At 46.3% G+C, this 14,506-nt stretch overlaps 1 protein-coding gene across 1 annotated transcript in view; it reads right to left on the bottom strand.

The window, feature by feature from the left end:
* The window catches only part of ANXA2 (annexin A2), a 48,817-nt gene extending 34,676 nt beyond the window's left edge, over positions 1–14,141 (bottom strand). Inside the window, exons 1-2 of the mRNA XM_010598019.3 lie at positions 14,034–14,141; positions 2,758–2,816 (exon numbers count right to left, since the gene is read on the bottom strand). Of these exons, the coding sequence (XP_010596321.1) occupies positions 2,758–2,805 (48 nt within the window). The 5' untranslated portion in view covers positions 2,806–2,816; positions 14,034–14,141. The remainder of the gene's footprint in view (positions 1–2,757; positions 2,817–14,033) is intronic.
* Between the last annotated feature and the right edge of the window lie 365 nt (positions 14,142–14,506).

The raw sequence follows: 14,506 nt of genomic DNA, 5'->3' as shown, positions 1-14,506 counted from the left end.
TCCTCTTTGTGTTTGCCAGCTTCCTATTCTCTGTCCTCTGTATCCTCCCCTCGTCTTCTTTAATACTACCCCCTCTGCCCACCACTCTTCCTAGTTTTTTTCCTATTGCCGTTTAAACCTTCTTCCTTTTCCAGTGCTTTACAAAGCCCATTACCCTTTCTGATTTGATGGACAGAAGTATCTCCACCCCAACCCCCCCACCCAAGACTGAGATAAGGGGTAAGGACAATGGCAAGCTTCTACTTCAGTTCTCCTTCCCAAAAAAGACGTTGATATTTCCCTACTTCTCTGAAATGCTTTTGCAGCTTTTCTCCACCCAGCAACCCAGTCCCCAAAGCAAAGGCAATCTAAAAAGAATGGATAATGTGGTTCTGGTTGGCTAGTGGACTGTGGAGACATCCACCACTGGTCTACAGTCAATGTCAAGGCTTCCCACCCTGAAGTGCCAACTGCACTGCCACCAGCCAGGACTTGATCCCCATCCATAATGTGACGCCTTCACCTTGGCTTTCTTGTGAAGAGTCAGGAGATTGAGATGCCCCGACTTAACGCTCCACCCACAGGCACTACCTACACAGTCTGATTTTATTAGCCATGAGGTTTTGCAGGTAAGCAACTAAGATGCCGTCCTCTCAGGTGTCTCCCAGGACACGCTGGAAATCTAAGCTCAGGTTTAGACAAAACATTTCAAAAAGGACTTGTAAAGACCGTTTTGGACAAATAGTAAATACAGTTAACACTTACAGCTTTGAAACACAATGGATTAGCAAGGTACTTTCCTTCTAATTTCACGATTTAAATTCTCCAGCCAGGTTAACTCCATGAAAATAGGGCACGCGCTGGGAAAATCTAAAGGCAAAGTGTTGTTCTAGAATATTTACTGTATTTGCCATGGTAGCTGCAAAATGTGGATGGAAATCTAACGGAAAATGTTTTCCCATTTATTAACAGTGCCATCAGTTATCTACAAAGACGGGCAGTCTGGCCATGAGCCGTTCCACGTACGGTTTAATTTCCCAGGGGACACACTGTCTTCTTCCAAAAACAACAGTGAGCGGGGAAAAGTTTCTTATAAATTTACAGTATCTCTGGAAATGACACTTAATTGATACTTGAGCCATTACCTATAAAATCTGCCAGTCGGAAAATCAAATTAGCAAGGCAAAAGTGATCTTTCCTTCCCTTAAAATACTGGGGCATAGGCAACATTTTCTATTCCACTCCTGTCTCTCCACTCAGAGGAACACTTCAGACCAGAAAGTAACTTCAAAGGCTGCACGAAAAGCCCTCTCATGAAACCTGACACAGAAAACAATCTATGGATCAGATCTGTCAGAAAAACAAATTACTGAGCACCTGGACTTGTCTGGACCTTGATGTGCAGCTTGCATTGTTGCCAACAACAGTATGCACATGTTCCAAAAAGAAGAAAGACTAAAAATACGGGCTTGCTACTCCATACAACCTGGGCTTACACAGACCCATCCATGCTAACCACCTTGATGGCAAGCATCAGGGACAGTACAGAGAGTTCTGTATGGCACCCAGTCTGCTGTCGACTCACCTACAGTGTGTCTTTGCATTTTAATTTCAGTGAGGTCATATTTTGAAGTATCATGCAGGATACTGCTAGAGACCAATCTAAATGCTGAGTCTTTGTAAAGGCAATTTCTGCCAAGGCAACCTGGATGGTGCATGGAATTATTATTTTACATATTCAAAACTTACATTTCTGTTGGTTCAAAAACTATTTGAAATGACTTTTAATTCCATACATAGCTTAAAATTTTACTGTTAAAGGAAGAAGCAAATGCATCAGAATTTCCAAGTTCACATATTTCTTATAAATGGCAATTAAATTTAATTATGAGCTCCCTGGTGGCCAAAGCAAAAAGGGAAACATGATAAATTATAATTAACTGAGTATTTGGTTTAAAAAAAAAAAAGAAGAAGAAGGAAAATCCTAGCTCTTTTGGAGAAAAGCTTTCCCAGGTACTAAAAAAAAAAAGTATAGGTCCTTTCTCAGGATAATTTCCTGGGCACCATGGACACAGAGAAGTTCAGAGTGACAGGATCATTTTTGATATGGCGGTGGCTTCTGCCAGCCATTAGTAAAACCCTGGGGCATGGTATTACAAAGGATTATCCTAACAACTATTACCACTGACATGCTAAGTATACCAAGATAAAATTTCAACCACCTCAGTATCACTGGCTCTTTCCAATTATGATGTGATGCCAAAAAAGTTTCTAGTGCCATGAGGTGTCTTTCAAATTGAACTGCTAGGAATAGTTAAAGTAATAAGGAAGAGGGAAGAACCAAATAATGTTTGTCTGAATTTCACCGCTATTTTCCTTGGATGCACAAGGAAAAAGAACAACGCAGCTATCCAGAGGTATGTCTAATTTGCAAAAGTTGCACAAGGTATCTTAGTTCTCTAGTGCCGGCTCTAGGAGAAGTCTTTCTCTCTGGAGGAAGGTCCTTGTCTCTTCTGAACTTCTGCTCTTGGGCAATCTTCTTGTGGCTTGGCATCTCTCTTCCCCCATCTCTGTTTCTCATTCGCTTGTTTAATCTCTTCGATGTCTCAAAAGAGATTGACTCAAAACACACCCTACACTAATCCTGCCTCACTAACATAACAAAAACGACCCCTTCTCAAATGGGATTATAACCATAGGCACAGAGGTTAGGGTTTGGAGCACATATTTTGGCGGATTCAATTCAGTCATAAATTAAGGTAAAAACCAGATACTTACATCACCCTCCAAGCTGAGCTTACACAGAATTTCGTGAACAGTAGACATCTCGAAAGAAGCTGGAAAAAAAGTACAACAAAAAGTCTTTATGAGGAGGCTTTCCTTTCCCCTGAAGCACAGTGATTCATTACAGTAATTTCTGCTTCTTGGACCATTTCATCTGAGGATATTAGAGTAATTTTTACAAATAGATGCAATTCTCATCTTATGATTGGGAAAATTCAAGCTTAGAGATGGTTTGCCTTAGGTTTGGGATGGGCGCTAAAGTAGGCCATCTTTCTCTTCCTCTATTTAAACAGAACCTGGAAAGATTGATTTGTGGATGCAAAAACAAAATGCTCCCCGAGGATAATGCAACTCATTCAAACAGGATAAAATTGAGCCTCCCACTTCTCTTAAAAAGTGGTAAGCTTAGCAAATCAGCCACAACTTCTATATTTCTCACATGTAATTTAATATACTGAAAAGAGCCTAAAAATTCTGGGTGTGAACTGAAATCGATACCATTTTCATGCTGTCCCTGTTCTAAATGAAATCCTTGATTACTATTCATAATTATCTTCTTAGCCCAATGATACTTAAAAGATACTAAACTTTTTATGAGAAAGACATTGGACAGATTTCTTTATTCCATAAAGGATTGAATTTCTTGTATTTAAGATTCAAAATGGCTGGCATGAACTCATCTTCCAGCTAGTACACTTCACTGGGCAGCAACACTAAAAAAAAAAAAAACACTATAGCCTGATAAACTGGCTTCCCAGTTCTGCAATCACACAGTTCCCGGAACTGATACACTCAACCCTTGCCGATCAGGAGCACTCAGTTGGCAGCAAATTCATTTCAACTGAGACAAGACAGGTCATTCACCATGATCATCCCCAAAATAAAGAAAATAGAGCAGAACTTCGTCCTGAAACAGAGGGGAATGACATGTGAATTGCAGCAACTTCTGCTTTGGTCCCTTTTTGCTGAACATTCTTTGATAAAGGAAATTACGCCCATGCAAATTCAGCTTTCTATTCACTTCAAGCAGTTTGCTTAGTCTAAATATTCTCATAAAACTGGTTTGCGGGGACTATTTGACATAGACATTCGCTAAGCAATCAGAAAGCTTTGGACTAAGCAGGTTCCATGCCCTATGTGGGGTAACGTGAGTGGAGGGGATTTGTCTTTATTTGTAGCTAACGATGGATTTCTGCAAGGCTTTCATCCTGAGCTCTCCCTTAGATAACTCCTTTCCCTCTTGGATGCTCACAGAAGATTTTTAAGAATGGCAAAGAGAAAGCCAGTCACAGCTATTCCAACCCCCCCCACTCCCAAACTCTTAGGCCACTCTTTCTCCCACGTCCCACTACTGAGATACAATTCTGGTTTGTAAAAAGCCTGGCTCTGTGGTTGTGCTGTCCAATATGGCAGCCACCAGCCATGTGTGGCTGCCGAGCACTTGCAAAGTAGCTAGCCCAAACTGAGATATGCTGTAAGTGTGAAATGCACACCAGATCTTGAAGACGTAGCATGTAGAAAAAGAATGTAAAATCTCTCAGTAATTTTTTGTATTGATTATATTTTGCAATCATGATGGTTTGGGTCTATTGGGTTAAATAAAATACATTATTAAGATTAATTTCGCCTGTCTCTTTTACTTTTTTTTTTAATGTGGCTACTAGAACATTTAAAATTGCACAGACAGTTCAAGTTCTATTTCCACGGGGCAACACCAGCGTAGAGAACCCCCTGGTGCCACGGTCTAATCCAGGTCCAATAATCTTCATGGTGGTCGAGGCCACTGAAGTCTGAGATTTCTTGTCAAGCAGACAAATTTGAGTCAGCCGTGACAGAGCAAGAAATCTTCAAGTTGAAACGAGAAGCATTCCAGAGAGTCTCATCAGAATCCTTCAGCCTGAGGATTGCCAACTCAGGGATGAATCTCCTAGGACAGTAAACTACCAAAGCCCTGGTCTGGAGTGTCAGCCTGGGGCTCTGTCAGAGCTGGACTGGTTCTGCCGTGAGACAGAAACCCTTGTCATCTGCCTTGAAGAATTTAAGTCACTCCTATTTTTTTTTTTATAAACAGGTAAGGAAAAAAAAAATGCCCCCAAAAATGGAATCAGCAAGGCCGAATTGCAAACAGAGTTGTCTCCACCTACAAAGACATGGAAATCAGGTTCCATCTGTTTATTAAACTGGCACCTCACATTGGTTCTGCTGTTTAGGGGCCTCCACTACAGAGGCAGAGTACATCGTACATTGTTCTTTCACATTATCTTTCTAACTCTGAGTGTTGACTTTGCAGGCAGCTGGCTAAGTGTGTGCTCCCATGGGGCCACGCAATGCTGTTCAGATCAAAGACAATCTGGTCTTTCTTTATACTCTCCATTCCTGTTGTTTCTTCTCCAACCACCACAGCACATTGAGGAGAGCAGAAAATAGGAATTTTTTAAAGCCCCACAAATCGTTCTTTCCACTTCACCCTCCACAATTGTGTTGCTCTTACAACAAATCGGAGTCTCTGGGTAAAGCAACCAATTCATGTGATTGCTCAGCTGCTAACCAAAAGGTTGGAGGTTCGAGTCCACCTACAGACACCTCGGAAGAAAAGCCTGGTGATCTACTTTAGAAAAATCAGCCATCACTGGAAACCCTATGGAGCACAGTTTTCCTCTGACACATATGGATTTGCCATGAGTTACAATCAAATGGAAAACAACTGGTTTGGTTTCTCATCAAATCAGTCCTACATGCCTCTCTCAATCTCTTTGATCTTCTCAAAATCTACCCTTCAAATGCTCCCTCTTACCCCAGCAGACTACAGCCTCCAAAGATTAGTGTCAGAAACTAGCCTCACCCCTCTCTCCTTACTCCTCAGCAGCATGGACTCCAGCCAGGTTGTTACCCTGCCTGTCCCCAAACACCGCACCCCTTTAACCCACAGCACCTTGCTTTATGCTTCTTCCCTCATCCCCTTCACCTTCTTCTATTTCTAGGGACCCTGCTTATTCCTGAGTTCCCGCTACATTGGCACTTGCTCCAAAGGGGTCACCAAAGCCCCCATTCCACAGAACTCTCTCCCATCTGTCAATCCCAAATGTCCTTTTTGGTACGCACCAAGGGATGTCCACCATGTGCCAGGCATTCAGATGGCAAATATATAAGTACAGCTCAAGACTGTAGAGGGTGTGCTGGAGCCCTGATGGCACAGTGGTTAAGAGCTATGGCTGCTAACCAAAAGGACAGCAGTTTGAATCCACCTGCCATTCCTTGGAAACCCTATGGAGCAGCTCTACTCTGTCCTATACGGTTGCTACAAGTCGACATCGACTCGACAGCAATGGGTTTTGTTTTGGTTTTTAGAGGGGATGTTTTACATGGTGTCCCCCATAAATCTCCAATTCCCCCATAGATTTAAGGGTATCTTCGCACTCTCTAGGTGCTAAATAAACGTTTGGAAAAAAATAAGTTGCTATTATCATATATTATACTATACTACGTTACATTATATTATATTGGAGCCCTGGTGGCACAGTGGTTAAGAGCTTGGCTGCTAATCAAAATGTCAGCAGTTCGAATTCACCAGCCACTCCTTGGAAACCCTATGGGGCAGTTCTACTCTGTCCTATAGGATTGCTATGAGTCAGAATTGACTCGACGGCAAACGACAACATATTATATTATATTGTATTGTATTATCATCCTGCAGAAAAAAGCAGAATAACCACAAAGCAATAGCCACGAAGTCTGTTATTGCTCCATGCAAATGTCTTCTGCAGCCACATAAATATTTCCTATTTCATGCAAGTTTAATGGCAAACACATTTTCACCTTAGAAATAAAATAAGACCCTGGTTTCTTTGCTGTCAAATCCCTTGGCAATGCAAACTCATTTTGTATAAGACGGATTGGTCGCTAAGAGAAACAGTCAGCTTTGCCACCCACAATGTTTGTTGAAACATTAGCTTAATATAGTCCATTTGACTAATGAGACCATGTCAGTGTGCTTCTACCCTTGAAAGCAGAAAAGAGGAAGTCTTGGCAGCACTACTGTAGGTTACAAAGCTTGGTGATATGCAAGTCATCAATCATCTACCCTAACAAGCACAGACTGGGGCCCCCAAGAGAAAGAGCAGGGAGAGATACGCCCCCCACAGGGCCTTGGAGCTCTCTCTTCTCTCACTGCTCCTCCGAGGTTCCTGAGACCCAGTAGGCCAGGGATTTGCCCAGAGAGGCTCAGCTAAGAAGCAGCAGGAGCAAGGCCAGAATCCAGGTTCCCTGACTCCTGGGCCGCTGCCCTTTCAACCTCACCGCAATGACTCTTCATTCCACGAGACCAAGATACAGAGAAAAAGATAAAAGGAATACCAGGGAAATCAGCGAAGGGCTTAGCGGTGAGGCAAGACTCTGGGTGACTAGTTTGAGAAGGTTCCAGCCCAAGAGACATGGGGAAGGCGTGGGAAGATGCGGATGGGGAGGATATTCCAGGTGCGGGGAGAGCAGGAGAAATGGTCTGAGAAGAAGCCACGTCTAACGTGGTGCCCTGTGGGAGCCTGAAATAGACAGTTCTGAATGGTACAAAATTAAGCTTGACTATGGAAACGCTGAAGGGCCCGAAAACCAAAGTGATTTGGATTCAACACTTGTATTTTTCTGTTCACCAACATGTTTGCTCTTACTGAAAACAAACTCAATAGCTCTTCTGCCTTCATTGTACCTACTGCTTTGAATGAGAATAAAAATGACGCCTACAGGACACACAGGAGTCTCAGAGTAGTGCAAATGGTTAAGCGCTAGACTATTAGCCGAAAGGTTGGGGGTTCAAAGTCACTCACAGCCGTCTTGGAAGACAGGCCTGGCAATCTGTTTCTGAAAGGTGACAGCAATAAAAATCCTACAGAGCAGTTCCACTCTGCATACAGGGGTCACCATGACTCGGAACTGACTCTATGGCAACAAAAAACAACCACCAGGCATACGAAACAATTCCCCGTCTGCTAAATGCTCATCACAGCGTAAAACTCATAACCGCACTAAAAGCAGAAACACCACTCCATTTCTGGCCGACTTCCCCACAAAACATGAAACTAGCAGCAGTCTGCATCACTCCTTCCAACGCTTCAGCCTCACCCAGATCCCCAACTGGTTTCAACTTGTCAGTGTGCAAAAAAAAAAAAAAAAAACCAGCAAATGTAATCTGTTGATGAGTGCCTTTACAGATCAGTACCTTCCATTCCCAGGGAGGGGCCAGATGACTAAAGGACATCACTGAAATGGCCCTTTATCCAGGAAAGCTTTTTCATTATAAATAAATAAACTAGAGAGGTACAGCCAGGCTTACTGAGAGGACCACACCCACATCAAGCTGGTCTGAAATAATTCACCACTGGGATGAGAAGGAAAACAGGCTTGCTGGGCCCCACCCATATGAAAGTGGACAGAACAGTTTCCTCTGGCCTTAAAAATATTAATAAACGATATTGTTAACCAGCTGATCAGCAAAGTCCTGAGTGCGAAGCTAGACACTAATGAAATCATGCAATTGTGGAAAACAAGAGATTTACATTTAAAATAAGGATTATATTAAAGGCAATTTAAGAGCTTGTCCTTTTTAAAAAGCCCTACAGGCTTTATTGTATTTTATCTTTTCACTCTACAAACATAGTTGCGACTAAAAAAAAAAAAGTATAAGTAAAGCAGCTTTAACGTCTCCCTCAAAAAGAAAAGGAAAGCAAAGAAAAAAGGTTAAAATGGAAAAAAGCAAACCTGAAAGTGCTTCAAATAGTAAAACTAAGCTGTGCCGAACAGAGTTAAGAAGCACTAGCTCCAGGAAGCCCCGATATTAACTGGATCAAACAAACACATGTTGCAATAGGGCTGGTCTGAGCACAACCCAGCAGTGTTGTGTCCACGGCCGCTTTATGATTTACATGTGGACTGTTGATGGTTACCAGAAAACAGGTCCCTAGCAACCCTGATGAATCAATCAGCAACCGAATGACACAGGCTGGGGTTTCAAACCAAATGTAGGTATGGGTGGGTGAGAGGGGGTGTTGGGCTTCCCCACCAAAGCCCTTGTTGTAGACTTGTCCTCACATCTGTAGATAGAATACAGGGCCAGACTGGAATTTCAAACCAAAAGAAAAAAAAAAAAAGGTGGATGAGTGTGTGTGGAAACTCTAGTGGCACAGTGGTTCAGTGCTTGGCTGCTAACCAAAAAATCGGCAGCTGGAATCCACCAGGTGCTCCTCAAATACCCTGTGGGGCAGTTCTACTCTGTCCTGTGGGGTCACTATGAGTCAGAATCAGCTTGACAGCAACGGGTTTGGGTTTTTTGGTATGAGTGTGTGTAAGGGTCTCCCCAGTGTGCTCTACCCTCAGCTCCCAAAAAGTGTCTTTATTTAAAAGAAGCTTCCTGGAAGCACATACTCTTCTTGGTTTTATGGTCACATAGCCAAGTCATCCCTCCAGAGTCCCTGGAATTCTGCCCAGTGGCCTTGATCAAACTGGCAGGACGGAGGGAGACAACAGGACTTGCTCCAGCTTGTCCCTGCTGCCGCCTGATCTGAACCAATACTGGCTGGCTACCTACAGACGCGCTGTGGCTCCTTGCTCTCAGAGTCTCTCTCTCTGCCAGTCTCCTGAGAGGGGCGTAGAGTGGGCGGAGAGAAACCAGCAGGAAGAATGAGCTCACTTGGCACCTAGCGCTTTCAGGATTGGGAAATTCAGGCCTTCACGTTTACAACTTAATTTCAGTGTTTTATGACCCACATATTGTATTTCCAACGGTCCCCCACTGCCTACGGAAAAGAAGGCCACTTCACATTCAAGATCTTCCACCCTGGATGTTGCCTACCTTTCTACCATTTTACCTCTACACACACACGCACACGCATACATACACACACACACACACACACACACGCACCACGCACCCAAGTCAGCTCAGGCTTAACTCTTCTTAAAGGAAACACAGCACTCTCCTGCTACCTTCAGGCCTGTGCCTGCCATGTTCCTGCCACCAGGAACACGGTATTTTGATTAGCTGATGTCCAAGGACGCTTCAGGATTCAGAAAGTAGTACTGCGTGTTCCCTTTGCTCATGCAGCCTCCTGCTCTGTGCCCCTGTCGCCCTGCGTATCTGTGAAAATGTCCTCTTTCGTACTACCTGTCTGCTGGGTGTGGGTCTTACACATCTGTTTGCTCATAGGTCTGAGCATAGTACCTGGCACAAGGCAGACGTTCAACTGAATTCTTCGGTGGTGTACACGCACTGGGCATTTCCATATTAGTGCCTCTTTTTTTTTTTTTTCTTTTCCAACACCCTCCTTCCTCCCTTCTTCCCTCCCTCAGACTGAGCATTGAAAAGGCAGCTCCAGTTACCTACATGCAGAGCTGGAGGTTGAAATTCCCAGCCTCTGTGCAAATCTTTGCAAAGCCTAGCAGATCCAGGCCAGCCTCTTTGTCACTGTGACATAAAGTCCATCCTCACCCCTAGCCCAGCACCCACCTCTGACGCTGTTTGGGTCCTGTCCGCAGGAAAAGGAGGAGATAGAACCTATTTCCCCTTTCCACACTGGAGGCAAGGCCGTGGGGGGAGGAAGGGCTTACAAGTGGCCCTGGGACTCTGATTTCCTCTGAGCTGTGAGTGTGGAGGCTGGGAGTGGCAGGGAGAAAAAGGCCAAGGGTTCTTTGTCACAGCCCCTGCTTTCCCACCAGACTCAACCTGGGATTAGAACTCCGGCCACCTGGGTGCTACTGAGTTATGCTCTGACACGAACACACTGAGATGGCTTTAAACGCTTCCAGGTGTACCCTAGAAGGAAGATTCAGAGACAGTCTCTGTAGAGCCCCTCAGAAGCACAAGCCTGGGCGCCTGCTGGCCTGCCCTCTCTACAAAATAGATGGGGGCTGCCTCTGGCAATGGGTGAAGGAAAAATATACTAGACAGTGAATGGGCGGAAAGAATTTTTTTAAAGAGCTGGAATTTCCTCTGGTGTGGCCGACAACTAGAATAGGGTGTGGTACCAGGGAAAATGAAGGAAGTGGGTTCCCATGTGCAAAAAAAGAGAGGAACATTCCATTCCTACCTGATTCTCACAATCAAGTCTGGAAGGCAGGTGAGTCAAGATCACTTTAAACAGCAGTTCCCTGAGGCAGCCTATAGGAGATGCTCAGGTCTGCGGGACAGCTGTATTAAAAGGGCAGTGAGCCCCAGCCATGCTTGGAAACTCACATTAATTTAGGAAAACGGAGAGTTTAAAACCAGTACCCAGTCAATGCCGACTCATAGTGATCCTATAGGAAAGAGTAGAACTGACCCATAGAGTTTCCAAGGAGCACCTGGTGGATTCGAACTGCCGGCATTTTGGTTAGCAGCCGTAGCACTTAACCACTACACCAACAAGGTTTAAAACCACTGGGCAACTATAATGTCGTTACTTGCCATTGAGTCTGCTCTGACTCACGGTGACCTCATATATAACAGGACGGAACGCTGCCCAGTCCTGTGCAATCTTCGTGATTGTTGGTACAATTCACTTATTTCTCTTCCCGCTAGATTTAGGGTCTACAAGAGCAGGCGTTTTCTGTCTGTTTTGTTCACTGCTCAGCCCCCAGTGCCTGTAACTCAGTGACACGTACTAGGTGCTTATTAAATATTTTGTGGAATAAATGGGAGTTTTATAGCAGCCCTCCAGGGTCTGGGACTCTTCTGTTACACGCCCAGTCCTCCCTAAATAGAAAATGCCTCAGCAGGCAGAGCCCACACAAGCAAAGAGCTAAAACAAAGGCTTCTGATAGTGCTTTAGTACCAGATAGCAGGCCCATCATTGTAGGAAGTGCCCACAGCCCTCAAAATCAATACCAATTATAGAAGAATACCTACCTTGCAAGGAAAACTGCTTAAATCAGAAATTAAATTCAGTGGCCAGGAAACTAATGGCCTTGACTACAGGCTTAACGGCAGTCAATACAGTCCTTTTAAAGCTCAAAGACACAGGAAGTTAAATACCAAGACTCCAATCCCTGACCAAACTCCTGATCAAAGTCGGTAAGTCAGCAATATTTCCTGTACATTTGCTCCAGACAGGCAGGCCGCTTGGCACCTCAGGGAACTGCGAGACCATAAACCTCAACTAAAAAAATACACGTTTGTGGCCTCACCCTTCTACTCAGATGCGATAGGCACTTCTGGAGAAAACCTTGAAGCTTTTAGATAACAGATGGCCTGAGAAGGAAGGAAGCTAAGTGGGAAAGTCTCAGTGCCCTTGGCCTCTCCGGATCTGGCCCTCACCTCAAAGCTTCCTTCACAGCGTGTGAGCATTGTTGCTCCGGGATTCCACAGCCTCAGATTCTATAAATTACAGATGTGCTGGGGCACTGGGTCTGGGAGGGTTAACAAGGTTGTTTTGTGTTTTAAATAACACAACTCCTCTTGAGTTGCTGAAGATTTTAGGCCAACAACCATTCCTAACTTAATGAATATGGGTTCAATTTGCTAATCCCTAGCTATAACTGGTGGCGCAGTGGTTAAGAGCTCAGCTGCTAACCAAAAGGTCAGAAGGTGAAACCCACCAGACGCTCCTTGGAAACATGGGGCAGTTCTACTCTGTCCTATAGGGTCACTATGAGTCACAATCAACCCAATGGCAGCTACACAGCTGTAACTACACTGAAATGGGAAGGGGGGGGAACGACACAACTGAACAAGTCTGACAGTTGTCCTAACATGTCAGGAGACAGGGTCCTGTCTGAGGAGGTGGGAGGAAGATGGAGAAAAGAAAGCAGAGAGAGGCCAAAGACAGAATTTTTTTTAATCATGGCCAACTTTGGAAGTAAGAAAAGTTCTGGAAAAATATTTCAGTGGTTGGTTCATTCTTCCTACCCACAGATCCTCCCTTATACCTACTCCCCCCTCCCCCCCCAGAAAAAATTTCAGGCATGCCCTATCAGACTTAGATAGCCTGCATGCAAAATAGGTTTTTCTGGGCTAGCCTGACCACGTCCTGTAACGCTGGGGAAGTGTGTTCTGCATTCCAAAGCACCAAGTCCCAGACAGCACACACTTCTGGACAGAATTCATCAGTACAGGCGGTCTGAGCTCAGAGGCCCAGGTCCCTGGACTCCTGGAGCTGATTCTTGGTACAGACCCAGTGTGCACCCATGAGACCCACGCTTTTACACAGATCGAGCACCCGTAAAATCTTAATAACGCACCCATGTTGTTTGTTTGGAGACTTTGCATTTGTGTAGCGCTTAATGCTCTCATTGTCCTTTCCACATTTATTGTTTTGAAATCTTCAGTAAGCATCTTGTGGGAGTGGGGGAGCGGAGGAAAGAATGAACGCTCTCAAACCACTTTCACAGATGAGGAAACTGACGTTCGCCTCTGATCTTCTCCACGGTCAGTTGATGGAGTCCCATTCCAACACACCAGGACAGGGGGACCGCCTGGCAGCGCTGCAGGAGCGGCCTCGAGCCACGCCCTTCTCTGCACCCCCAGTCCCTGACTCACCGCGGCATCACTCAGAGTAACAGTCAAGACAGCCCTCCCCACAGAAGCACGGGGACACTTCCTTCCGGATGCAACTATGTTCGACCCGGCTGATGTGACCCCAAGCAACGGGGAAACTCTCCAGAAACACTTAAATCAGAGGTTGCTATCCCACAAGATAATCTAGACAAAGGAGACCGAGCTGAGGTTTTGTTACTGTTGCTTCGGCTTTATTTCGGGAGGTGCGTGACTACTACAAACTCGCACCCGTCATCCTCCCCCACAGCTTCCCCACTGCTGGTGGGTTCAGGTTCCACGGATCCACGTTTATGTCAAGTGAAGTAACTCGGAACGCAATGTGGTTACTTTCTAGATGGCTACAAAGCTTTCGTTAAACGTGGGGAAAAGCGCCCACGGAGGACGGCTCTGCCAGGGTCCCGCGGCTCCCTCGGCGGCCACACCCTGTCCCCCCACCCCCGCCGGGCCTGCGGGGCCCCCCTCCGCTCCCCTCCCTGGCGCGGCCTCGCCCCCGCTTCCTGCGAGGACTTGGGCGGGAGGTCGGATCCCTACCTCTCCTGCACCCCAGGCCCGGGTGCAGCTGGGACCCCGGCACCCGCGCCCCACCCCGACCACCTGGCCCCTGCGCCCGCTCCTCGCACAGCCCCGTGCCGACCCGGACGGCTCCCGGGTCCCCTCGCCCGAGCCTCTCCTGGAGAGGCCGCGTCCTCGGTCCTGCCTTCCCGCCAGCGCGGCGGCCCCGGGGCCATAGCGGGCGGCGCGCCCCGCTTACCTGGGCCGGGCGCCGAGAGCTGCGAGTGTCCCCAGATGCGGAGCGGAGCCGGCCGCCCGGGTGGGGCTTTATACCCGCCACAGCCTCGGTCCGCGCGGCCCGCCCCGCCCCGTCCCCACCCGGCCGGGGTGACTCACCCTCCCCGGCTCAGGGCCAGCCTCGCCCTGCAACGTCCCGCGCCGCGCCCTGCACCCTGCCCTCCATGAAAGCCCCGCCGAAGCTCCTGGCGAGCTCCGGCCTCCTCCAGGCCCAGGATCGGCCAGTTTCTTCCTCCCTCCCCCTTTTACTGCTGGAGAGCCACGTCGAGCTCTCAGCCTGGCTGGGGCTAATAAATTAGCTTGTTAGAAGACTCTGGGGTTGGTTAAGTCACCTTTTTTTTTTTTTTTTTAAGGCGTCAATGCACTGGAGAAAAGAATTGTTCCAAGAAACAAATGTCGATTGCCCTGAGCTGGAGCCGTTGGCATCCAGATTCG

This window comes from Loxodonta africana, chromosome 13, assembly GCF_030014295.1.
Source record: "Loxodonta africana isolate mLoxAfr1 chromosome 13, mLoxAfr1.hap2, whole genome shotgun sequence".
Lineage (NCBI taxonomy): Eukaryota > Metazoa > Chordata > Mammalia > Proboscidea > Elephantidae > Loxodonta > Loxodonta africana.
This window is presented reverse-complemented; position numbering and strand designations above follow the sequence as displayed.